Source organism: Phalacrocorax aristotelis, chromosome 6 (genome assembly GCF_949628215.1).
Source record: "Phalacrocorax aristotelis chromosome 6, bGulAri2.1, whole genome shotgun sequence".
NCBI lineage: Eukaryota > Metazoa > Chordata > Aves > Suliformes > Phalacrocoracidae > Phalacrocorax > Phalacrocorax aristotelis.
This window is the reverse complement of record NC_134281.1, coordinates 37668269-37695391: the sequence shown is the minus strand read 5'-3', so window position 1 is coordinate 37695391 and position 27123 is coordinate 37668269. Positions and strand designations below refer to the sequence as shown.

At 40.5% G+C, this 27123-nt stretch overlaps 1 protein-coding gene across 1 annotated transcript; it reads left to right on the top strand.

Moving 5' to 3' along the window:
* The first annotated feature begins 10985 nt into the window (after positions 1-10985).
* On the top strand, positions 10986-23184 carry ATP6V1G3 (ATPase H+ transporting V1 subunit G3). The gene is made up of 3 exons (XM_075095491.1): positions 10986-11186; positions 19271-19371; positions 22594-23184. Exons 1-3 carry the CDS (start codon positions 11105-11107, stop codon positions 22765-22767), a joined length of 357 nt encoding a protein of 118 aa, XP_074951592.1. The 5' UTR covers positions 10986-11104; the 3' UTR covers positions 22768-23184.
* The last annotated feature ends 3939 nt before the right edge of the window (positions 23185-27123 follow it).

The following is a 27123-nucleotide window of genomic DNA, read 5'->3' as shown; positions in this document are numbered from 1 at the left end:
CCTCCAAACACAGGCCCTACTGCCACTCACCATCTACTAAAACTCTGAGCATTAAGAGTCTGTGTAATCACTACAGTAAATGCAATGAGATCTTCCAGGCATTTCCCAATACTTAAGACTTTCCTTTGCTCAAATTTTGAAGTCTGCCACTTTAAGGTTTCTGTGCAGAGGCCGTGATTTAGTAACACTACCAAAAACAATAGGCCTGAAAACATTTAACTGAGCTATTGGGGACTTCACAGGAAAAAGTACAGCCTCTCAGGCCTCTCTATTTTCCCACATGGATATTAGTGCAAGCTAGAGAACGCTAGCTCCAGGAAGCATTTAGAGACTAAATGTATTCAGCAGTTTTTCCACTTTACATCCCTTGAATAAATGCTAGAAATAAAACTTGACTCATTAAAGTAACTGGGTGCACTCCTTGCAGCTGTTAGACAACCTGAAAAACATCATGCAGTCCAGAAAACTGGGACCAGTCTTGTTTAATAACTTTATCAATTATCTGGATGAGGGGATTGAGTGAACCCTCAGTAAATTTGCAGACAACACCAAGTTGGGCAGGAGTGTTGATCTGCTTGAGGGTAGGAAGGCTCTGCAGAGGGACCTGGACAGGCTGGATTGATGGGCTGAGGTAAACTGTATGAGATTTAATAAGGCCAAGTGCTGGGTCCTGCACTTTGGTCACAACAACCCCATGCAATGCTACAGGCTTGGGGAAGAGTGGCTGGAGAGCTGCCTGGCAGAAAAGGACCTGGGGGTGCTGGCTGACAGCCGGCTGAACATGAGCCAGCAGTGTGCCCAGGCAGCCAAGAAGGCCAATGGCATCCTGGCTTGTATCAGGAATAGTGTGGCCAGCAGGAGCAGGGAGGTGATCGTGCCCCTGTACTTAGCACTGGTGAGGCCACACCTTGAATACTGTGTTCAGTTTTGGGCCCCTCACTACAAGAAGGACATTGAGGTGCTGGAGCGTGTCCAGAGAAGGGCAACAAAGCTGGTGAAGGGTCTGGAGAGCAGGTCTTAGGAGGAGCAGCTGAAGAAACTGGGGTTTTTTAGCCTGGAGAAGAGGCGGCTGAGGGGAGACCTTATCGCTCTCTACAACTACCTGAAAGGAGGTTGTAGCAAGGTGGGTGTTGGTCTCTTCTCTGAAGTAGCAAGTGATAGAACAAGAGGAAATGGCCTAAAGCTGCATCAGGTGAGGTTTAGTTTGGATATTAGGAAAAGTTTCTTCACTGAAAGAGTGGTGAAGCATTAGAACAGGCCGCCCAGAGAGGTGGTGGAGTCACCATCCCTGGAGGTACTCAAAAAATGTGTAGATATGGCACTTCAGGTCATGGTTTAGGAGACATGGTAGTGTTGGGCTGACAGTTAGACTTGATGATCCTAGAGGTCTTTTCCAACCTTAATGATTCTATGATTCTATTAAAAGGACAGGGTCATCTCTGCATCTTCTCTAGGCCAGGACACAGACATAGACTGCGTGGTAGAGGTCCCTGTCATGCCATAGCACGCATAGTTTTTGCCTCTGGGGACTGAGGATGCCTCTTTGCTGCATGACTAACCTGGTCCTTCAGAGCTCAAGCAAACTGCTGGTAGACAAGGAACTAAAGCATCTCCACCCTCAAATGTTGGTAGGATTCAATATGCTCAAATCATGTTCCTGCAGAGAACTCTGATGGTTCCCCTTGCAAAATTATTTTTCAGGTCAGTTTTCAAAAATAAACTTAGATTCCTTGACAAGGGAGCGTGTTCAGATGTTATTTGTGAGCCACATAACAGCACAACATACATCTAGCCACAAGCATGAGTATATTTTCACACAAACCTTTCGTTTGTTGGTAACAAGCCTATCAGATACTGTCTGGGGAGGGGGAAGGTTCCCATAACCAAGTCATCCCTTTATATTTTTAATCTGCAAACTTCAAAACAGCAAAAATTTGTATAGAGGAAGTCAAGTTACTGTAAAGTGTCAGGTTTCTGAACTTCTTACCGCCAGGTCCCCTCCCACCCTTTAATTCACATACCTCTTGACACAACTTTCTATGCTGTAGAGCCTTGTTATTTCTTGAGTATCATCACTGCTGTAATAACAAGCATTTCACATAATGCAGAGCTGCAAAACCAGAAATTTGAGAGGGTCAGAAGAAAACACTGATATTGAAGATATTACAATGAAAGAAGGTAATTTATACTGGGAAATTACAGGAAAATGATAGTGTTCTAGCTGCAATGCTTCAAAGCAGTCCCCAGTGTAATAACACATATTCCTTTTTTTTCTGGAGTATATAGGACATAGTATACTCATTATGAAACCTTCTGCTATTAAAGTCAGTTTGCACAACATCCAAAAGTTTGACATTGTAACACAATACAGTTATTTGATACACACAGGTGAGTGCTTCCCACCTCACAAGAAGAAAGCCTTGTCTTTTCATCACCATTTCTATCCCTCTCCTCTCCAGGTGGGATTAGTAAAAACACAGCTGTAGGAGCAAGCAAAATAGGCTGGCAGTGCTACATGTGCAGGTGGGTGCAGAAGCCTGCCTGAACATCAGGGCAGCCAGCACTGAGAGGGAGCTGGAACATACAAAATGCAGGTGCTGTCCTCTGTACTATCACAGATTATTTCATAAAGCCAGAGCCATCTTTGTTCTGAAGGCAAGGAGTTGAGTGGCCAGAAAGATGTAGGAAAAGAATAATTTCTGAGATTCTCGGTACTTTGGCATAAGGTGTTCACCCCTACCTAGAAAAGGGGGAGAAGTGAAACGGACAGCTGAACTGCTGTAATATTCTGAGTTCTAGGATAGGTATCTACAATCACCTCTGCTATGAAGAGGAGGAAGGAAGGAAGGAAGGAAGGAAGGAAAGACCCAGTAGGGCACACTGACAAAATAAAAGCTATTACTTGTTAGGCCTTTACTAAAGAATTTCAATGGATTTAATTTAATTTCAAGACGGTTTTGAGAGCCAATATCGTGTAGCCTTTTATCAAGGGTTACCTTACCATAAGCACGAAGCTTCTTTTTTATAATGTATCTTTTGAAGTTTTTCAAAGCAATGATTTTTTCTTTTGAGAGACTTCTATTACAGCCTGTGCTATGCTCTATCAGAGAACGTTTAATCCATGCTGTTTCTGCTGTTACCCATAGTGTCAAAAAAAGAGCAATGCAAATATTCACAATATCCTCAGAGAGGAATACTGAGAATACTCTCGTGCTTTCATAGTAGTCCAATTCCAATTCTTTCTCTAGAAAAAGAAATCTTTCCAGGAGTTTATTTCAAAGATAAATTAGGCAGCTGTTCAGAATAACCAAATTGATAATAATTTGTCTGTATTGTCCTTTCCAGCAGCTCCTGTCTGACCATATATTTACTAGAGAACACTTTTCATGTTAACGTTAACTGCATGTTAATGAAGTTCAATTTTATACTAAAAATATAAATAATTTTTTTAAAAAAGTCATCTGCCTTCTTCTTGTAATGACTTCAGAGCAGCACAGATCGGTGGGCAGACATTCCCCTTCCCCTTTAAAGTGCTGCGTGATACCAGAAATCTCATGGCTCTCCACAGGGCCAGAAAACGCTCCCTGTGGGTAGACAAGGGACTTCCAAAATGTTCCTACTGTTGAGTACTTTGTTCCTTTGTTCTTTGCATCTCCCAGGCAAAGTCTGACCCCTAAAACCTCTGTGCAATAACCACAGAAATACAGAGCCAACATCTCCACACAAGAGCTGTGAGGGAGACATACAAGGAGCCCTTCCGTGGCAGCCCCTGCTCCAAGATCCACCATTAAGACTGCAATTCCTGTCAGAAATGTAGCTTTTCAGTCTATTACACTTCCAGGACAATGATGCACATCATCTTTGACCTATGTCTGGATCACCACTCCAGACATTTTCCATCTCACACAAAGGACAATCTCAAACAACACTGAGCCAAAAGCAAAGTTTAGAGCTGAGTCTCACCTTTCCTCTGAGAGGGTGTTATGAGGGCTCCAACCTCTCTGCAGCTGGCTCCCACCGGCTTCATCTTCCTATCCCAATCCTGCTACCTCAAACCAGGCCCATAACTCCATGTCTTCCTCCCTCACCTCTCATCTTCCTCCCCATCGCATTAGTCCGGCAGCTCGATGCCTGACTAGCAGGCAGCCTAGCAACACACCTGCAGGAGGCACAATTAGTGCAAGGAGAAGGGGGGTCTCTGCTGGGCCCCAAGCTTTATAGTGAGACTGGTCATCTCCTGTATTTAACCAAGAGCAGATAATCAACATGGTGGCCTTTGGATCCAGCAGCGGTGGCTTCCTTCAACGTACAAGGCCTCACACCCATGCATTGTGCTGCTTTTCTGTCAGCTGTAAGCATTAGCTAGCTCTAACTCTCTGACCGCGGTTTCCATGTTTTCAAGTTCTGCCATAGTATTTGCATCTTAAAGAGCACTATATGCAAACAGTAATGCTTTAAAAACAATAGCACTGGATTAGAAACACTGACCGGTAGATGATGCATCATGCCATTGCCCAAAATATTCACCAGAGCTGGCTTAGAGAAAATAATCTAATGCAATTTTTGCAGTGGCAGCCCTGGAAATATAAGGAAGGCCTTAGATACAACTCCTTGCTGGACAGAACAGCAAAATTCCTCACAGCAGGAAAACATGAAGCGTACTGCACACAGACACGCTGGCATTTTTTATGCTCTGCACGCAGCAGCATAAAACAACCAGCTTTTAAAGAAGTCTGACACTAGAAGTCAGGAGATATTTAACATGCTATAATTGTGCTTAGTTTAGCTAAATTCTGAAATAACTTGCAAGTGAAGACTTTGAAAGAAAACAAAACTAATGGTGAATTTTGACCTTTTTTCCAAGACCATGAGAGGGACATATGCGTCACATAAAATATAGAGATCCTTATCAGCAGAATTATTTTCTGCAAAGCAAAACTCTATGAGTTACCGATGGACTGGCTAAAAAAAAAAAAGAAAAAAAAGTGTGTTTACTGCATAAAGGCTTGACAAGAAAAGTCCTTCCCCCTCTAAGATGAGGAACCGCCTGATGTGCAAGACTTGCTACTCTCACAGCCACATGAGGAGCGAGAGAAACAAAGAACAGAAATACCAGAGACATGATGTAAAGTGGTAAGTGGTGAATAGGCCAAAATTAGTTGATGTTCTGACTTCTTCTACAAAGGGAGGGTAAGTTCTTTTTTTTTTTTTTTTTTTTTTTTAATTTAACCAAAAATCCTAGAAGGCACTGGGAAGTGAAGAAATAGACATTTTAAATCTCAGTGCCCAAACACATTTGTGTATGTACTCGTGTACTAGCATAAGTACATGTACACATTTCTTGTTTTAGGAACACTAATTCAAAAGCCAGTCTCACAAAATAAGGAGAAAAACACTCCCATCACTTTCATAATTGATTCAGAAATAATGTCAGGAAATTTTACAGGGAGTAGCTTAGCTAAGGCAATGTCCACTCTAGTCTTAAGGACAGATTTCCAGCATTCATCTTTTTCCACTCCAGGTTTTGTGTCTTACCCCTCCAAATAATCACTTGCTTTTTGATGACTTAAAAAAAAAAAAAAAATCTTTCCTCCTTCCTTTTGTAGCATTAATATTTCACTAGAAGAAAGCAAATTCTTCTTATTCCTTTTATTCAGTTTCAGTTTAAGCTGGTGTTGCTCAAAACTGGAATGAAATGCAATGAAATGACCTAGTAGAAAATTAAGATTTTGTCAAAGGTCAGCAAATTGGTTAAATGACCTTGAACTATACACAAAGCTTCAGGACATAAGTACAGTACAGAGGACTAGAGGTTCAGCTCCTCTAGGCTGTAAAGTTGAACTATTTTCTGTGTGGTATATTTGTTGATCTTGGTAAATCTAATTTGAGACAGCACTGAAATTTTCTGATATACCACACTTGGTTTTCTTCACGTGAATGTTGAGCTGTGACACGGATACAAGCTGTTGGTTAGCCTACATATTTCAAAATATACTTACATGACTCCCCACTTCCCCTCCCCTCCCCTCCCTGCCTGCCTGCATACATACGCTGGTGAGGCTGCAAACTTCTTTTGGGGAAGGCAACAATAATAAAAATCATTTAGAGGATGTAATAAAGGAAGAGGCAGGTCTTTGTGCAGAAGGGTGGGAAAGAAGATAGCAAATAGCTGTACTGGGAAAAGAAAAAAAGAGGAAACATTTGAAATAAAACATTGCATGCTGGGTTTGGCTGGGATGGAGTTAATTGCTTCATCGCAGTCTGCATGTTGTGGGCTTGTGACTAAAACTGTGTTGATAACACACCAATGTTTTAGGTGTTGCTGAACAGTGCTTGCATGGTGTCAAGGCTTTCTCTGTTCCTCACTCTGCCCCACTCAGTGAGCAGGCTGGGGTGGACAAGAGGCTGGGAGGTGACACAGCCAGGACAGCAATCTGGACTGGCAAAAGGGCTATTGCATGCCACATAATGCCAGGCTCAGCAATAAAACTGGCGATTTGGTCTTTCCAAAGTAGCCACTATTTGGAGACTGACTGGGCATTGGTCTGCTTGTGGGAGGTGATGACATTTTAAATTGTTTTCATCTTATCCCACGAGTTTTCTTGCTTTTGGTCTTTTGATTCTCTCCCCCATGCCACTGCAGGGGGGTGAGCAATCTGCCGGGCGGGGGGACTTGCTGGCTGGGGTGAACACACCATACACTCAGAACAGGAAATAAACACAACCATACTGATGGTCAAGTTACAAATTAACTTGGAAGTTTTAGAGACTATGGTGCTTTTTTGCCTTTTTTTTTTTTTTTTTATTTACTTTACCTGAATTATCACATGGGTAGCAGGGAAAACAAAAGATAGTTTTGCTTTTTTTTTCTTCTAAATTTTTCTCCTAGGGGTTGAAGAGATTTTTAGAAGAAATAACTAAATATACCGCTCACACTGACTTTCTCTGAATGCTAAGCCAACTATAGCTGCAAACATAATTACTCATATCTAGACACAGGCCAAATTTAGGAAAAAATATGAGTTGGTTTAGAGGTAGGTGTTTAATATAGGATAGGCAGACTGCTATGCCAGCTGAAGCTGGGCCGTGTCGACAGACTTGGCCAGCAGTCAATAAGCTCACCCAGACAGTATGGCAGCAACCTGCCTCTGGCAATATTTTAATATTTATTCATCTTTTCTTACCTATTTTTCCCATATTTTTCAGGACTCTGGATGAAATTCAGACTGAAGAGGTCAACTGCACTGATGTCAACAGAGCAAGTCACTGACAGAAACCACTGTAGCAAGAATCCTAGCTTGCAGACATAATTACAACTTCAGTACAAAGCTCAATACTATTTTTCTTTTAGTGTAAACAAACATGTTTGCTGAATTCAGAGAGAAAAGGCCATGATTTTGAGAAATGTGGCATGGTTTTCACTGCATACATTTTAATTTATGCACAAAGACCTTTTGACATTAAGCTGACTACTCTTTCTCTCAACATGATAGATCTTACTCCATTTGAAGGTGCTCCACTTTCATCAGAAAAGCAGTCCCCATCGTGATGTAGGAAGCTATGCAGGTGTGCACCCTGCTTTCCTTACTGGGGCCTTTCTAGAGCAACAGAAGGCACACACTGACATACAAAAGCATCCGCACCAGCTGCCCTGCCTGACGTGCTGCTGATTTTAATGCTTTATCATTGAATCAATGTCGCTGCTTTGAAGTTGTAGCCTGAACAAAGCACACTACTGAGCAGCTCATTTGGAAAGAATATTTTTTATAATAAAAAACTGATTAAAAATATTTGTGTGCTTTGGGAAATACAGCTACAGAGACAAGGTATGGGAGACCTTCAACTTAAACACATTTTAACGGAAACTCTGCCTGCTGCCCTCCTACATACAGAAGAGCCTGTGCACACTTAAACCACAATAAAAGGATGCCATAGCACTGCCTTTACTGCTCAGTGGTAGATAGACTGAGAAGTTGTTATATTCATGCTAGGTAAGGCTCAATCTGAGTAATAGCAGCAGATTTTTTTTCCAAATAAAATAATTTGAACTACCTGGGGTGACCTTCCCGCTGCAAAGACAAGACAGCAGCTGCACAGCCTCCATCTAAACTAGAAATGCCTGATTTAGAGTGTTTCTGCTGGTTAAGCTGTGGATGAGCAGAGGGAGCTCAGCAGGGTCTCCCACCCCCTGTAAGACTCTTCATTTCCTTGCTCCAAGGCTTTGCTCTGGGGCAGCAAGAATGCCAGAACGGAAGAACGGAGCCTGTTTTTCCCTTTCTGGCGGTGGGGATAACAAGAACAGGCTTGGGAAATTCTGGGGTCTGAGATAGCTGGATGAAATGCTGAGAAAAAAAGGGAGGAGTCTTTAAAAACAAAACTTCTCTCTGCCCTCTGTCCCTCTGGTAACACCTCTCCGCCCCACCATCACCAGTCACCACATCAGCTTCTCTTCTCTAATTAAATGAGTCTGGAGCTCACTTGGAAAGAAAGCCAGGGACTACAACACAGAGAAGTTTCTCACTAGCTTGTATGATAAAATGGGAGAATGTTTGGTCAGTTGGTGGCTTAACCTACTTTATTTTAATGAATTATCTATGAAGTGGGATATACAGACGTGCCATGTCAACATAGTCTGAGACCATCACCGTCATCATCAGGCAAGCTTTGAAATTAGTTCTAAGTGGCACTACTTTGTGTGGAGTCTAACAAAATGTGTATAAGCACGAGCCAAAATAAATTATCATCTTGTCTCCTGCAGAGGCATACCAGTACCTGCCTGATGCCGTGAGAAGTGCCAGCATGGCATGCCACCACACTGTATATGAACTAACGACCAGGTAAATTATGAACTGAGGGGTGGGAGTATTCAGAAGAACATTGAAATATGTGAACTGTGATAACGCAGCTCAAATGATCTGCTTAAGAAATACAGGACCTTTTTTAACAATGGAAGAGCTTTGTAATCTGTTCGGGGGTGGATTTTTTCAATAAAAATTCATCATATAGAACTATTTTCTATAAAATATTAATTAAAATCAACAGATTGTAAATATCACGATTCAGATCATTACTGAGGCCCACATAAGATAATTACAGCATTGAGAACTGCTCTGAAAAATCAAAGGGTCTGACCCCGATGCTTTTAGCTAAGCCCAGAAACTCTGAAACAGTTTAGTTTGCTAGCAGTTTTGTAACATTTCTTGTAGCAATGACATTTGCTTGACAGGACCCTTTGCCTGGATTATACTTCTGATGTCTCAAACAAGACTGACACTTCCGCTTCCTATTTAATTTTTAAGTAACTACTCCTTTAAAGTTCTGAGCCCAAGTTTCCTGCCCCAAGTAAACCAAGTCTCTTCATTTTTTGCTTTCTTCTTCTACTTCTACTTTTCTTTGCTAGTCAGATCATTTGGACCTAAGCCCCAGTAGCACAAAAGGCTTCCAAACCCTACAGTTTCCACATTTTCTGATCACCACTTCCTCTTATATGTCCGAATAAAATAAACCTCAAGGCTATGCATTAAAATCTTCTCAAAATAGTGTCATGTCTGCTCTCTTGCAGCTAGAGCAGATCTCTGATTTCAGCGCTGGAGATAAGGAGGCATCTCACACAGTTTCTGGATGAAGGAAGAAACTTGGTGACTAATACACTGTAAAAAACAGGCATTTTTCCCCAGCAGGACCCTGGGTGGAATCTGACTCTGCAATATCACAAATCAGAAAACAAAACAACTTCCTTTTCAAAGTTTCAGTGCTACTGCCATTCAGAGCACAACTGCAGACAATAGTAGAGCAAGAGGCTGCTCCCTCCATTTTCCCTCAAGCCTGCAGCTATTTGGGGCAGGAAGGGGGGAACTTCATAACAACAATACACATTTCCTCATAAGGACTAGGTAACAGCCTTGTAGCAAGCAAGTTGCATGACACAGCTGCCCTAGGAAGCCCCAGAAAAGAAAGGGCCATTAGCAGAAAGCACCAAATAATTTTAATATATATATGTGTGTGTTTTATTTTACAATATATATGCAGAAATCATATATATACACACATATATATATAATTGCAGCCAGAAAAACCCATTCACATCAGGTGATCTCTGGTCCTGACACAACTGTGTCAGAGGAACTTGCAGTAAATATACTTTACTCATTCTAGGAAGTATTTTTTTAAAATCTATTTTAATTATGCATCTTGACATGTCCCCTTCCTGTACAATGGCTGAAACACCTTTGACAGTAGGATTTGTTGTGATTTTTTAACCCAATCCAAAATATGAATGTGCTGCTCATTCATGCAGTAGCTCACAAGATACTTTTCCCTACCTACCGCATGGAATGGGATGTGCACCTACAGCCACACTCACACATTCGTTTGACTGTTGTGTGTGTTAGCAGGACTTGAAAGTAAGGCCTAAACCACCAGTCCTACCTTCCCAGAGTCTGTATCTTAGAGCTAATCCCACAGCCTCCCACTCGTCTCCCTCATGGCAGATTAAAACACAGAGCATACCTCAATCACCGCAAGCTTTTTTTAAACTTTAGTCCCAGATGAATTCATTTCCAATGGAGATTTTTTTTTAAGTGAAAAAATTCTAATGAATAATGTTAAGAAATAACACCAAACAGAAGCCTACAAGCAGTTCACTGTGTTCAACCAAAACTGCTTGTTGACTGAATCTAATTCTTCACATTCAGAGGAAGTTTTATTAAAAGGAAATTCCAAGAAACAATTTTTTTTCTCAGTTCCTCTGACAAGTTTAACTATATTCTGCTTCAGCAAGAGATTTAAAAAAAATTTAAAATACCCATTAAACTACAAGCCACTAGGAGCGCTCTTCTTTTCTTTTCCCAATCGGACACTTCAGCTTTTCAGTGACCCTGAGGAGTAAAGAACATTCCTTTCAACGTCACTGCTGTGTGTTTCTGATTATACTAGCAGGCCTTTTTGCCCAGCAGCAATCCAGGCAGAGCTGGCTCGTTCAGCACAATCTAGAAGGCTGTTGTAATAACAGACAGAACAAAAAGCACAAGGAAGAGCCTAGCAGCTGTATAAAACTCCCTCTGAGCTCCAGTCCCTGCAGAAGTGCACTGGCCTAGCAATCAGCATGACCAGCCAGTCTCAGGGAATCCAACAGCTTCTGCAGGCAGAAAAGCGTGCCAAGGACAAACTGGAAGAAGCCAAGAAAAGTGAGTAGCTGGCCTGGTTTTACTGCAGTTTTCTACTGTAAGCTCTTCAGAATTACAGTGGCTCACAGAAAAACAACATTACTTCATCCGTATACATCACAGCTGTACTGCTCCTATTCGTTCTTCTTGCTTGCATTAGTGCTGTGCCTTGACTGCAGCCAGGCATTTAACCAAACCTGAACATTTAGAGCTTGCTTAAAATTCTGTGTGCTTTTGTGTGTGCACGCACACATGCCTTATTACATTGAAGAAGGTTTTCTTTGTTATATTCATCCTGTCAACTAGATTTATTCTTGCTTTATCTCAATGCCAATAATGCCATTAGACCCTTCCTTAGTTATTTAAAGTAGAAGCCTACAAGCCTCTGGCTGCCACCTCTGGAGGACCAGACTCCAAGCTCTCTATTTTTCTTTATAGGTCTTGTATAAATTTTTCAGTGTTCCTCTTTACTTACAAAATCTAGTAACTTCCCTTCTAATCTCATCTAGGCTTCAAAAAATGTATATGAGAACAAAGGGAGACTTCATCACAATGATATTAATGAAAGTCACAGTCCAATCACAAGATCTGTCAGTACTGTGACAGGTCATTCCTTAAGTCTTATTATATGGCACAAGCAATTAGAAAGTGATTAAATGTTCACTTTAAAATAAATGTCTTGTTTGCTGAATGCCTAAATGCCCAGGCCAAAACATGTGTAGATATCAAAAAAAAATTAACATATTTTTATTCTAGTCAAATATAAACGCAAGTAAAAATATCAATATAAAATTGAAGGTGTCTGCTAGAATAATTTCAAAGAAATAGTTCTCTTGGCAGTTTTTCCATTATCTATTTCCTTCATTTTCTGCATTCATCTCTCAGTGACTTAATGCAAGATATTGTGACCTTATTCTCCTGAATGTAGGTACCAACCACATTAGCCACTGACCTGCATTAGCAGTGAAACATTAATACTGTTTCATGGAGTTATCTCAATTTAGAAACCTGCAATAAGAAAAAATGTTGTCCTGCAGGACTCAACTAAAATGCATGAAGACGATGTCATGTGCTGCAAGAGTGTGATGAAGAAATGTATTTTGTTTTCCATGGAGAAATAGAAGCTAAACAAAAATAATTGTGTAGTTCCTATATGCCTTCTACACAGAAATGAGCACCACTGTGTGTTCATTAACTATTAGTGCAACATGTTAATTTGTACAACAGCACACAGAAAATAAGCAGGAGAGCAATATCCCTTCCCTGAGCACCCAGGCATTGCCTGTGTCTTGCAGAAGCAATGGCTGGGGTGGGGGGAATCTCCCCTCTTCACAAAAGAGAAGGCTCAAAAAAAAGGCATTTGGGGTTGCCTGATAGCAGGGAATAATTAAGTGATTCAACCCTTATATAGCCAAACAAGGTGCTCTCAGGGGAATGGGGTTCTTTCCTTCTCACATAGAGCAGGGGAAATGCACTGTTCCCCTGAGCAAGAAGCAAGAACGTGTATGACCTGGAAAGGTACAGCCCCCAGTGGGGGTTTGGTCTGAATATAGGCTGAAGAATCAGGCCTCTAGCTTGATGTAGATTACCCTTTACTTTTGGCTTTTCATTTAGTTTGTTTTTGTTTTTAAAACCAGAAAAGTCAGATTGGCTTTCTTCTAAAACAGCCAGTTAAAAAAAGGTTTCATAAATTAAGAAACTCAAAAAATTAAAAGCACCATTATAACATAAAAGTAATGTCTGAAGACAAGTGTCTTGCAGAATCCAGACATGGTTACAGGTACATTTACTCTACTCTGCAAAAAGCATACTCCCCTGTCACTGCCTCAGCCCCACATAGAGTGCTTGTGATAAGCATAGGGCTTGTTATAGAGGAAGAATCTTCCAGACAGCTCTGAATCAGAAACTTGACTTAAACCACTGCCTACATTAGTGCCTGTGTTAGTGTTGAGGTAGGAGTTACTCAGGAGCTACAGGAAAACAGCTATTAAGAACTTCGCTATCAGTAAAAGTATCTAGAGTAAAAATATTTCACCAGTATGACTTTCTTCTCTATTACTTTTGAAGCCAAACATTTTTAATCCTTTATAAAAATTATAAAGGGAAGACAGAGCCCAGACTCTTTCTAGTGGTATCTATTGAAAGGGCAAGAGATGACAGCATAAATTATAAACATAAGAAAACAACTCTGTAACTGTGAGGGAGGTCAAACCCAGGAATAGGCTGCCCAGAGAGGCAGTGGAGCCTCTATGCTGAGACATTCAAAACCCTCTGGATATGGCCCTGATCAAGCTGCCCCTGACAAGCCTGCCCTGTGTAGGGGCTTGGAGCGGACCCTGGAGGCCCCTTCCAGCCTCAGCAGCTCTGTGGAATCCCAAGAAAAACCTCAAGTTATTTCTAAGACATTTTGTTCCCAGGTATAGCAGATCAAGGGCAAAAAACTTCAAGTAACTGCTGACATAGCATACTCATCTACAGCCTAAAGACTTTGATGGATCTTTTTGTTCTTGCTAAATACGACCAACAGTTTCAATTAGGGTGTGAAGAGCAAAGCTCTTCTGAATTTTAGATCTCATGGATCACATAAGCAAGGTCACGCCTTAATGTTTCTGATTTGGGTTTTTCTAAGGACTGCTCCACCCTGGATTTTGTGCTAAACCAAGCATTATAGCTAATCTAGCGGAACAGTTATACCCAGGAAATCATTATTCCATTCAACATTACAATAGGTTTGCAGTGAAGCTACAAAATAAAAATTTAAATATTTCCACATCCTTAATATCAATATTTTTCATAGCAATGTCACTGACCACCGTAGGTGCATAACTATACCAGCGTAATTTAAATACTGTTGGACAAGGACAGAATGGATTCTTTTCATGCCAAATCCCATTATGCCAAGTCAGAATAACTCAAACAGTCTCTTCCCCAGAATGATTCTGCAGTTAGGTCAGCATAAAGGATTGCATAGTTTCTATGCTCAGAGACATACTAAGATAAAAGGAAATACATGAAACACAACCAATATGTCCAGTGCAGTCAGTTAACCTGTGCACACACAATTAGGAGAAACAAGGCGAGGACGTGCTGCTTCACCGCAGGGAACACCAGCCCAGATCTGCCTGGTACCAGTTCAGATCAGCAGCTTCTGCTCAGGGCCTGGCACTCTGCAGATCCAGGCTGCAAGTGAAAGCGATGAACCCGTCCAGCGAGTGGTAATGCAGTCCTGTTCCTGCTAGCCTGTACATATGACCTCCTCTGTCACCACAAACAGCCACCACACAACACCACTGCACAAATAAATCCAACTATTCTATTTACATTGTAATATGAGAAGAACGAAAGGCAGATCGTTCATGGGACGCAACCAGGAAAAGACATTTTTGAGGAAATGCGATTAGCAAAACTACCCTTATGCAAACCCTTCAGTGTTTACAGTTGATACTCACATAACCAGATCAAAATGTAGTGTGAACACACATAATGTTGTATATAAACAGAAAATGGGCCTAGTTTACGCTGACATATGTGCAGCTGTTTGTAATGCAAAATCTACTTTGGAAAACTGAAAAAAATAGCAAATAAATAAAATTCTATTTATCGACATGAAGCAAAGCAAAAACATAGCACTAAGGCTCCTCTGTACAGGCTTTTTCATACTTCTTGCTCAGTACCCTTTATCCTGGCTTGCCATATCTTTCCTGTATCATTGGCTGATGTCATCTACACCTGACAAATTATTAATAGTTTGTTGGTAAATGCACACATGCAAGGCTGAAACTATTAAATTGGTTAAACACAAACCAAAATAGTCTGCAATCTTTTGGCCTTTTATATGCAGCACTGTTTTATCTATCATTTTTGCTTTAAGCATAATTTGGATCCCAGAAATAACAGCATTGTCAGAGCCAAGACATCAATTCCTGAAAATCCTTTTGGGTAAAACAAGGGAAACAAACGTGTCATGAACACTGGGTTTAGCGAAACTTGTTTTCCTATAGATTTTTATATCTTGGCTTGAGTTTCTAGTGCCTAATAAAATAAAAACTCACATGAAAGATTCAGGAAATCAGACTAAAAACAAATGTTAATCAAAATAAGATACTGTAAACAGAATTATATCCATGGCTGTCTCTTGGATAATATCCAGGACATCTTTTATCTACTGAAAAAAAGCTATACATACTGATCAGCTGCTTCTATTGTATTTTATTAAAAGTGCAAAATAGTCTTCTCAAAATGAGCATCCCTAAATCCCATTTTGCAGAAAATTTAACACTCTTGAAGACAAGAGAAGCGGTCCTGTTCAAACAAAATATGATTAATTTTTCGCAACTTCTTCATATGACATGGTTTCTATGCAGAAACTCACCTAGAAGCGTAGATGATATATTTGAAAACAGAAAGCCAATTTTAGCATGGCATTTTTTGGAAAATAAGATAACAGTGTTTGTGCAAATCAGAATGCAATATTTTTGCTTTTCAGTGTCGTCTTCTTGCAAGATCTAAAAAACCTTCCACAACCTGAAAAACCTCACCAGTTCTTTTGGATCTAACCAGATCTAGGTATTTCAGTAACATCACAGAAATACCTAGAAAGAAGAATACAACCTTTCTCCATGCTAATAACACCTTCTCAGGTTAGGTAAGAAAAGCTAATACAAGGCTGAGTGGTTACCGACAGTTGGTTAAGATTTGGACAACTTGACATGATGCCTAGAAATTTATAGGCTGTCAACTACCATAATCGTGGACAAGGAAACCAGGCATAGCACAGCTGCTTTGCTGTTCCCCATCTTCAGGGATGGGAAGGAGGAACAAAGGAGCAGCAGCAAAACTGGCCCCCACAGTATGCCCTCTGGGGCAAATGTCTCCTCAAACTTGGAGCTTTCTGTACCTCACCTTTATGATCCTAGAGGAAATGCCATAGGGACAGGTTAGTTCACCAATCTTCCTGTATTTCTTGCCCTCTTTTTGCATGATCTTGACTGAATTTCAATGGTCTTGAATTTCCTTCAGTGTGTAAGGTTTGATTTCAGCTTGGCTGTGCTTTGCAGAGAATCCCATCCAGAAGATCAGTTAAGACTTTGAAAAGGCAATCCCGTATTGCACAACTAAGGTAGCAGACAAGTGGTTAATAACAGACTGATTAATTAATTTTGGTTTGTCTCTAGTGAAACAGCAGGTTAAGCTCTAGTTTCTGCTTAACTTAATCAGGTGCAGCATATGTACTATCGCATATGTCGGCAGTTGCCGATTCTGTCCACAACGTTGTTGAACTAGCAGTAATTTACTCACAGCTTTTCCACTTAATTAAATAGGAAGCAGCAGGTTCCTGCTGTGCCAATCCTAAAGGCACCGTGGAAAAATGAAATGGCTGCCACCCTACAGTGACACCCTATGTATTGTACTTACTCCAGTGCACTGTCAAGAGCTGACATGTATGTATATATATGCTTTTTGGTTCACTAGCTACATTGTCAGAGGCAAATGAACTGTTGTTTCACAGTTAATCTCTTTCCATTTTGTGCATTTTAAATGAATTTATCTATCTATCCGGTGGCCAAATATGCAACATATTTACTACAGATGGCCCCCCAGATGGATTTTGAAATTAAAATCCCACTGATTTTGAAATAATTTAATTTGCTATAGAGATCCTGTTCCTCAGCTGGTGAAATTGGCAGAGCTTCATCATAGTCAGTCCCCCCCAACTTCCAGCTCCAGAGAATCACCCCCAGCACAGCTCCTAGAGGAAAACTCTATAAAAGGCTGATCAGCTTGAAATTTGCAGAGGACAATAAGGGAATCTTCAAAATACAGACCTAAACCTGCTTCCAAATGTTGTTGTCCAGACTGATGTCAGGTTTTTACAGAAACCTGTCAGTTCATGCCTACTGGTCCCAAGACTTCATACCATGAGTGGCAGAAGATGAGGGAAATAGCCCTTATCAAACAAATACAAACTCTTGGAAAGTACATGCTACATTTTCAACTGCTTCTCTGCCCCTTTATACGTAAGACCAGTGCCTCTGTGGCAGAAGGACTCTGAGAAATATAATTAACTACACAAGAGAGCACTGCACTGATGAACCATCACTAAAGCTATCTAGTTCCTCACCAGGTTGCTCCTTCCTGTAAAAAGCCTTTATACAGTCATGCAGCCCAGGCCCCACAATAAACACATCCACAAAATCAAACAGCCTAGGAAACAAGACTTTAAACGGAAATCCACATTTCAGGCACCTCTCTGCTTGTACTCACCCATGTGCAGATAATGACTTCAGAAGGAGCCATCAACTGGGCAAATAATTTACTGCTGGATCAGGCATTTTACCCAGACTTTTGTTGAATCTCAGATGTATCCAAAACAACAGCCTTCCTCCCAAGATTCAGCTTCCTCATTGTGCCTTGCTCAGTGAAAGCAGATTGCTATATGCCACACCTGGTAAGGCTTCAGAAGCCCAGCACAGGTGTAACCGATCCAATGTAGCAGCCTGGAGAAAATAAATCAGAAACATTTATCTTTCTAGCCTAGTTGGAGAATGCTCCTTAGGATTTCAGAAAATGTACTATTTTCAATTTTCATGCTTGAATTGAAAGGTTTTTTTAAAAAAAATCACACCAAACTTAAAAAAGCATTCATATTGTTCAGCGATATTACGTAGGTGGTTACAATAGGTAAATAATTAAATGGATGTTTCACCCATCAGAACAAGATGCCTTTTTCAGTTGCCTAGCCTCCGTTCTCTCATCCTTGTTATATCTTAGTTAAAGCAACTAAGCAATAGCTTTTCAGCCATCGAAGATATTTCTCCTGTTAAGAAAAGGGAGTAAGTAAGCTTATCCCCTCCCCCTCCTAAAGTTCTGGTTGTACAGCAGAGAGACCCCCAAAATCAGCATCAGCCCAGGTATCTCAAACATATCAGCTCTCAATGCAAGAGGTTTACAGCCCCATCAGTTAGAAGATGACTTTTTCCTCACAAAGTAGCATAGTAGGGTCCTGTGGAGATCCATGCAACTTTACCAGCTTTATACAAAACAGGTGGAGATGCATCATTGTGGGGTGGTTACGGCCTGTCCAACACTTGCTTCATGTAAAAACTTAAGTATCACATTCCCATAAAACCTTTTACTCCTACCCTTTACATAATATCCCTGCTAGACCCAGGAACTACCTTATGCCCAGCCCTGCAATTAGTGACATGGGCTTGATTTGAAAAACCCTCAGCACTTTACCAAAGACAAAGTGACTATTCACAGTGAACAAAATTAAGTATGTAAACAAGCCTGTTCAGGAGGAAGGTTCTAGTTTCCACTACAGCCTAAAATGTCACCTCACAGATCACTCTCCTGTTGAAAAAGAAAACAAACAAAAAAAAAAAAAGACGACTTTTTAATCATTTTCATATTTTCTATGCATTGGAGGGGACACCATTGACCTCCTTTTCCTCTTAAACACTCACCTCTGCATGTAACAAATGTTGGGGGAAAAGGGTGGGGGAGAAGAGGACAAAGCCTGAAGGTTGCAACTATTTGGTAGTGGTTAAGATGTATCTTGCAGTACTTTGGAAATCTGCCAGCTCTAAGCAGAATCCAGTTGGTGTGGGATGAAGGGATGCTGGCAACCAATCAATACAGCAAATCTTACAGAATAACGTCTTTTCCCATCAGTGACAACTAAAATCTGTTATCTGGCTGCTACTATTGCTGATGAAGGAAAGATAGATATTTATTTAAACACCAAGCTGTGATTTAAAAAAAAAAAAAAAAAAAAAGGCATTTGTGCTATGAGAGAACATGTGTAGTTGCAAAAAGACTTATATTGTTAGCAAACCAACAAGATTTTCATTTGATGTGTGCTCTCCCACCACAGGGTGTCGGTCTCAGAAGATGGGTACTTGTGTGGCTGGCTTTCAATGAAGTACCATACCTAAATCACTTTGGCTCTTCTAACCATTCTTGTGCGAATAAAGCTGCTGTTGACTTTACTCGAAGCTTTGACCATTTTACTATGCCATGTAAAATACCACTGATTTAGAGAGATTCATTTTTTGGGATACAGTGACAAGTGTGAAGTAAATCCCCATTTCTTCCCCCATTAGGAAAGGGAAAGAGGCTGAGACAGGCCAAAGAAGAAGCCATAGCAGAGATAGATCACTACCGGTTACAGAGGGAGAAGGAATTTAGGAACAAGCAAACAAATGTAAGTAAGAAACCTGCATATGTTCTTTTGTAGTGTCAATCTGCTCAATGGTAAAATGAATTGCTTCACACAGCGTTACATGGTGATTTCTGCAAACCGATGTGGTCATACCCATTAAACACAGAGATATCACCTATGATGTGCATATGCCTCATTTTGACTTCACAGGCTTCGAATGCATTTGTGGAAGGTATTGTGAACTTTCACCACTAAAATTGTCCAGATTCTATATTTGCTTGTGCTTTGAAGACATCTCTCCTTTAAAGAAAAATACCTTTGAGTCCTCTTTCTTTACCTCCAGACAGACGTCATTCCTGTCTTGAAACTGGAGGTTTCAGTCAGGTGGATGTTGCAATAAAAGCAAAGATTTAAAACCTTTCTATTTCTGTTCCACTTCAGCTGACTTTGCATACAAGACAGCATCTTTGGTGAACCGAAATCACCAAAACTTTGGAGTTTTTCACTACATTTTCATAGTAAAAGTGCTCTGGCTGATATTTTCAAATCTGAAATATAGCACATTTTACATATTTATTGCCACCTTGCAGTTTTCTCTAGTATTTTCATGAAGGTTCACAAACCATTCTCTTTTTACTTGGTGACCTTCCTCTTATGTTTTTGTTCTTGTTTTTCCCCAATTGTTTTGTGCAAAGGCAAGAAAACTACATGTGCAAAAGCAGCCACAAAGAAAAAAAAAAAAGCCAAAGAGGTCAAATAAAAACTGCTTTACAAACCTGTCATTTCAGTCACACTTCACATAAAACATTTTCCAGCAGAGATCACAAGCCTTAGGAACAGATATACACACAAAGTCTCTAACATACACTGCCAGCCTCCAGACAGACTGTCACACAGCCAGGCCATGGAATTGTCTCACAAGTACAATTTCAGATGTTTACTGACACTAAAATAAAGTAAAAACACCTCTAAAAATTTTTCAACTTTTCAGTCAAGCCAGACTTCTTGTTTTACATCTGAAATAGCAGAAAAGAAAAAACGATGCTTTGGTGTGAGCTCAAATTTTTCATCACAAACAAAATTAAAGCTGCAGGGAAAGGCCAGTGTTTGTCGACTGAATGTTTCACACAAGCAGGACAGAGCACATATTGCTCCTCAGATGACAGCATGTTGTACAAGATCATTGCAGTCCTTCACGTTCCCTGACCCCATTATGTCGAACATTTATCTACCCAGACAAATGTCATCATTATTAACCTGTGCCTGGAAGGCAGTTAGGAGTTCCAGCTAAGCCAGTTGAGAGGGAAGTCTGATGCCCAGTTCAGTTTACTGGCTCAGGTGTTTGGATGCAAGTGTTTTTAATTCTTTGTCACAGTGTCATTTAACATTATTCTTCCTCTTACTCTGTGTTGCTGTATCCAAACTGGGGTAAATTTTCTTATACTATGAGATGTTCCGCATCAGTCCAGAATGAACAACAGCAGCAACAGAAAATAACGATTAATTTGAGGTTAGAGTGACAATACGCAGTCTCTTTTTCCAAAATATACAAAATGTAAGCCCTGATCTCAGGCCAATTTTGCTAGTGTTCATGGTGCTTGTACACAGGGTCTGAGATCACCAAACTCTGGAAATGTGCAGCCTAGTTCTGAATTTTATGGCTTCCAAGGTAATGTAACATTTTAGCGACTATGGAATGACACTAGCATAAAATCAGTATGGGCAAAATAAGGGACAGACCTTCAAGGTCAGCGGAAATCATAGACTAAGCAGAACATTGTCTGCATTCTGACAAGGAAAAGTCTTCAAATTCAGAAGCAGAAAAGGGGGGAAAAAATAGGTGGAATAGTAAGAATCTACTATCTCAAGTTATAGTATTAGCATGAACTGAGAGAGCAGGTTCCCAGTCTACAGAGGCTCTTCTTAAAATTATAATACTTTTCTTGAGGTTTTTCAGAAGTATTTAGTAGCTGGATAACATGCAACCATCCAGGATCTCTAGAAAGTTATTTTCCCCAGTGGAAAAAATCAGCTTCATAAATCTGGTCTAAGCTGTACAATCTTTCCCACATGAGACCTTTACAACTTGTCTAAAAGCTAAAATGAAATGCCAGCTAAAAATAGTTACTATAGAAAACTGTAATCTTTTCCTGATATTTACAATTATGTCTATGTCCTATATTTCTTCCAAATCAGAAAGTGTTTTAACATCTGGATTATGGACAAATGTCTTATTACGTTGCCAGGTACTGATAAACAGACTTGCAAAGGTGACTTGTGCAGAAGATCTTAATTCAGCTGCTTTTCTTTCTTTTAAGGACTAAGCTGGGCTGAAATCACATGGGAAATAAAGCTAACAACTCCTCCCTTGTCTCTGGTCATCCTCTAGGTATCCCACTAACATCACAGGTTAGCTTCACAGTTGCTAGTCCACCCCAGAGAACCATGGCAGGAACAAGAAGAATATGTTACTTATTCCTTTCCTACTCTGTCAGTGTGCAGAAATGTCTTCTGCTTTCCCCTGTGGAATTCTTTAGCTGGAAACCAATTTCTCTGCCGGTATCTGAAGGACTTTTCCATAAGGGAAGAATTCAAGGGATGCTGGGGAAGTGGGGGAGGAGGGAACAAAGTCACAGATTTGGAACGTGTGCATCTGTTTATAACATAACCTTGCTAAAATGTTCAGCGAGTCTAGAGTCAATTAAATTCTAAGCGACTGTCCTGATATTAACTGTGCCAGAAGCTGTCGGGTATTTTGCCAGAGAAGAAAATGTAACATTAGAAGACCTTGTCTGAGGCCTGTTGAGGGTTATACATCACTAGCTGTTTAAGACATTTCAAGTACTCTGAAACTATAATTATGCATTGCCAGGAAGGCTTTCCCATGTTTTTCTTCTTAGCCGCGCTCACACTCATTCTCAGGGAGGCCAAATGAAGAACACTGGTGATAGAACTTAGTTGACTAGTCTTTAAAATAGAAAACAAATTAAAAGGAGCGATATAAAAGACAAAACATGTACAATGTTGTTCCCACAGCGAGCTGGGAAACTTTCATTGCATGGGGAGATTCCCATTGCTAATAGCATATGAAAGAGTTCCCTTTAATCCTGGTTTTATGCGTATAGTTCAACCTAGATCATACCCTACCAGTTAGGAAGCACTGTGACACGTTTGCATTGTGTTTATTCTAGATGAAGAAGAAAAGTACAGTAAACATAGTCATATATAACCCTTTATTTTGCTCAGAGGACTTCTGCTTTTCAGGTAATGGGCTCCCAAGGTAACCTCTCTGCTAAAATAGAAGAGCAAACAACAGAAACCATCCGAAACCTCACTAGCAGCTACCACAAGAACATGGAGAGCATGATGAAAAAGCTTTTGAGCACAATATATGACATCAACCCTGAAGTTCACCCAAACTTCAGACATGCAGTTTAAGATCTATTGATGTGCTGGGGAAGGATGTTTATAAAAAGTAGCCTTCTTTCTTGATAAGCATAAATATTTCCTCATTTATTGTTTCTGTATGTGTAAGAAAACAAGAACACTAAAGCCAAAAGCACACAGTTCCACATAGGCTTTTGATGTGACAAGAATTATACAGCATTTCACAAGCTTTTGTTGGAATATTGTTTCCTGTTGGTAGCTAAGCTGCTGTCATTTAGACAGGGGCAAGTCAACAACAGCAGAATAAAGGATTATTTGACACCAGCAGCTTTTCAGTGGGAGTCTCTATTCCTTTTCTCTTATAAAATGTTCTGTACTAGGTTGTGGTGTTGTATAAAGTCTGTTTATCCCAATCTTTATTGTACTTCAAGTTACGTGAAATAGAATACCATAAAAACTTAAAATAAAGCATTTCTATCTTCCTTGTGACACACAGAGTGGTCAGGTTATGGAACATATAAGAACTCTGTAGCTTTTAGTCAAAAAGAATAGGTCAAAACATTTTCAATTTTTATATGCTAATTCAAAGCAAAATATAGCTGACTTGTACAGAATTATGTTCAAAAACCGTACTCAAAGTATTGCTCTGTTGTTTAAGTACACCACAAACTTTATATAGCATTGTTAAGTCTGAAAAATTAGAATAGGAGTAATCATTATTTATGAAATTGCTTTGGCTCAAGGCACAAACTAGCACATCCATCATTACCTATACAGTTACACGAAAAACACAGGAATCCACAGGCTCAAACTCTACACCAGTTACATTAAATGGTACCCTAATTCACAGGTTATTCACAGAAATCACGTCAGTTAGAGCTCACTTCTGTTACCCTAAGTGACCTTGAGTAATACTTCCCTCTGCAATGGCACAGATTTCCCTTAGAATAAATTCTACTGAAGTTAGGAAAATACAATATGATCTAGTGCTTTCAAGGTGAAGCCCATTAAACCTGATGGGAGGCACTGATGAAGTGGGGTCTGGCACATACCTGCATCATGAACCCCCTTAATGTCTTGTCTCCATTACAAAATTACACTGAATTAGGAAAGAAGCTTGAGAAATTGCAATGACTAGCAAATAATAGCCATGATTTTCAGTCCACGTAGACACAGACAAATCATTTCAATTTCACAGCAGCTAGTCATAGGCAATCTGCTCTTCCAGAGAGGTTTACACAGCTGACATGCTGTCATGTGTAAAATGACCGTAAAGCTGTAGTCGACTTAATGTCAGCAAACATGACTCCTCAAGGCTGTGCCTGGATGCTACATAATCTCCAAGCTCTGGTTGTTACAGTCTCCTGTGCTTCATTATATTCTCTGGGGATGCAAGGATGCCGAGGAATGGGAAAGAGACTAGAAATCCTATTGACATCAGCTGAAAGGCTCATTTATTTAGGAATGCTTGGAATCAAGCTGTGATAGGCTTTGATTTACTGAGGGGATGAAGGAGCTCCAGTCCCAGCCTATGCACACAAGCCAATGCAGGCACCCTCCTGCACGCCACAGGGCAGTCAGGATTGCCGCACTGCCTAGGCATACATGCCTCTAGTTTGGGTCATGGCTGCAGTCCTGGTATAGCACTCAGCTGTGAAGCATATATTTTCTGTGAACTTAAACAGTCACCCAGGTGGACACTAATCTCTCACAAGAACCCACTGCAGTGTTCAGGACTGCTCCTCTTTCCCTTCTGGGCTACCTCTGCACCCTTTCTACCAGTTATCTCTTCTAAACATACAGAAATGTTGCAGGTTCAGTTGCAGAACTAACGCAATGGCATTTCCATTGCCAGCTGTATGGGATAACAATATACACCCCTGTATGGCAAGAGCAAAATTGCCCCAGCATGGTGGGCAGCAAACTAGAGAAGCAGCTTTTCAGGACACCAGCAACCCAGATTACATGAAATAAAGCTTTGTCTTCCTGTGCTGCCCTGCTTCTTTTCATGACATTCCCCCTTTCCCTCATTCTTGCCAAAATTTGTCTTCTGTCACCAACAGCTTCTCTTGCAAAACTTCTGCCCTCCTTTCAAGGCTACTCTCTACCCTTCTGGTCCTAAGGGCCACAACACATCTCTTATTTAAGTCTTCTTTAAAATACATTATCACACGAATACACTCTCCTTGACATGGTGGGGGACAGCAGAAGTCACCAGCAGTGTGGATGAGCACTGCCTGGAGGGGACGGCACAGCTGTGCCATCTTCCACACAGTGACACTGCACTGCAATGATGGCAATGACCTGCCTGTACCCTTGGTATCACCTGCACACCTGAGATATATATTGGGTCTTAAGTACTCAAACTTTCTAATGTGATTATTTTCTCAAACTGTGGCCAGAATGAAGAGCTACCACTGATGGAAAAGGAATGAATTTGTTATGATTAGCTCTTTGATCTTGAGAGATATAAATCTGAGAGCTTTGGGCGCTCTCCGTGTTTACTCTCCTTTACGTTCATTCCTATTCTGGACAGGGAAAGGGTTGTTATACCACCACTTTTAGCTGTACAGAGGTAAAGGCCAAATTGGGCAAGATATTCCATTTTTTTAAAAAAGAAGAGTGTAAAGTACCAGTTGCCTCAATGGAATATTGAGGTGCCAAGAAAATGCCTGCTGAATTTACAAGTGCACAAATATCTTGTATGTGACATTCACATATTCAGGATAATGGCAAATAATCATTCCACACAGAAGAACACTAAATAATAGAAGCAATGAGGTTTAATTTCAAAATGCTCTCAAATGTATAAAAAAAAGTAAAAATGCTTGCTCTGTATTAGCAGTTACCTACCACGGACGACTACAAATGCCTCGTCAGATCACCCTTGAGCAAATCAAGCTCTTGAGGTTTAACCAGTCAGTTCAGTGACGACTGTAAGGGACTTGACCACACATTCCCTTTCCCCCCCCCAGTGATGTGCTACTTACTGCGACTCACATTCCCAGCTTGTCCTCTGCCATTCCAGTCCCCAGGGAGGTGCCCAGTGCTGTCCCCACTTGCCCCACTCCCTGGCTGGGGTGGGACAGGCCCTGGCTGCCCAGGTCCTGCCCTGCCATCCCCTGGGGAGCATCCCAGACTCCAGGGAGGCCCCAGTCCTCACAGTGCCCTGACACACTGTTACCTAATAGGCACCAATGCAATTCCCAAATAAAATGGCAACATCTCACATATCACAACACAAGCAAAACTAAGAAATAGAAAGCCACATACAGAGAGCATGCATGCCTTTGTAAATCTTTTTTTCATAGATCTCTGAAATCAGGGTCTTAGCAAACACCTGAAGACCTCCTATGAAGGTTTGCATCTCCCCAGCCACGCTCTTCCCTTGAAAACAGTGGTTACCTGACCATGACACCATTTCAGACAGAGGAATTTTCTTCATGTCACTGGAAGCCAAACTCTGTAAGGAGCAACTATTATCCTCCCTGCCCAGTGATAACTGTAGATAGCAACAGGGATTAGCACTTGCAGTATTTCAATTAGTATCTTCTAATTATCAATAAATCAGTAATCAATAAACTGAAAGGAGCTGATTCAAGGTCTATGTCTGATCACATCAAAATCAACTGCAAAACACTCACACTGTGAGATATTAGGACTGAAACAACAAACTCGGGAGTTTCCTTGATCGGCCAAACTCTACAGTGACTTACAAGAGAGGGTTAACAAGGCTTTTGTTGTCTGAAAAAGAAGAGCTGTATTATACAATAAATTCTAAATCCACTAATTAAAGTGCCTGAAACAACAAATCGTGGAAAAGTTCAGACCAGTGGAAAGTACAAACTGTTTTATACAACTCATAATATGGTTTGGGCTGAATTTCTCTGGCTGTTTTCCCTCAGTGTTCTCCTTTGAGTTATAATATATGAGGATCTAGTGATGTGATTCCCAGTCATGGGTGATGAAGGAAGATATCTGAACTCCTGCAGGTAAGACAGAATATCTTTCAAGTCTAAATAAAGTAAAATAAAACAGAAATGAAGAAGTAATACTATGCTTTACATAGAGGCTTTCTATTGACTTTCTCATTAATTTCTGAAGAGTTTGGAAGCTGAGATTTGGAAAGTCAGAACCAGGTGTTAATCTATTACACGGATTATGATATTAACTGAAATCAGATTTCATTCTTGTACATAATTGCATCAATTATTTTTTCCATATTAAAATATACTTGGAAAATTATATAATCTGTAAAACAGAAGTCATTCTTGTAATTGATCCTATGTAGGGATGTAAGTGTATGTGTGAAGCTCTTTACGGAACAAAATATTTCAGTCTGAGTTACCAGGTTTTGTAGTTCAAGGACTGTGTGCGATTTCTCCGTATAAGATGGGACGAGATGAG

Excerpts from the sequence above, each read along its gene's own strand:
- ATP6V1G3 (XM_075095491.1), top strand. The coding sequence starts at position 11,105 with ATGACCAGCCAGTCTCAGGGAATCCAACAGCTTCTGCAGGCAGAAAAG. Across the intron at positions 11,187-19,270 it reads ACTGGAAGAAGCCAAGAAAA|GAAAGGGAAAGAGGCTGAGA; the intron begins GTGAGTAGCTGG and ends TTCCCCCATTAG. Across the intron at positions 19,372-22,593 it reads TTAGGAACAAGCAAACAAAT|GTAATGGGCTCCCAAGGTAA; the intron begins GTAAGTAAGAAA and ends TCTGCTTTTCAG.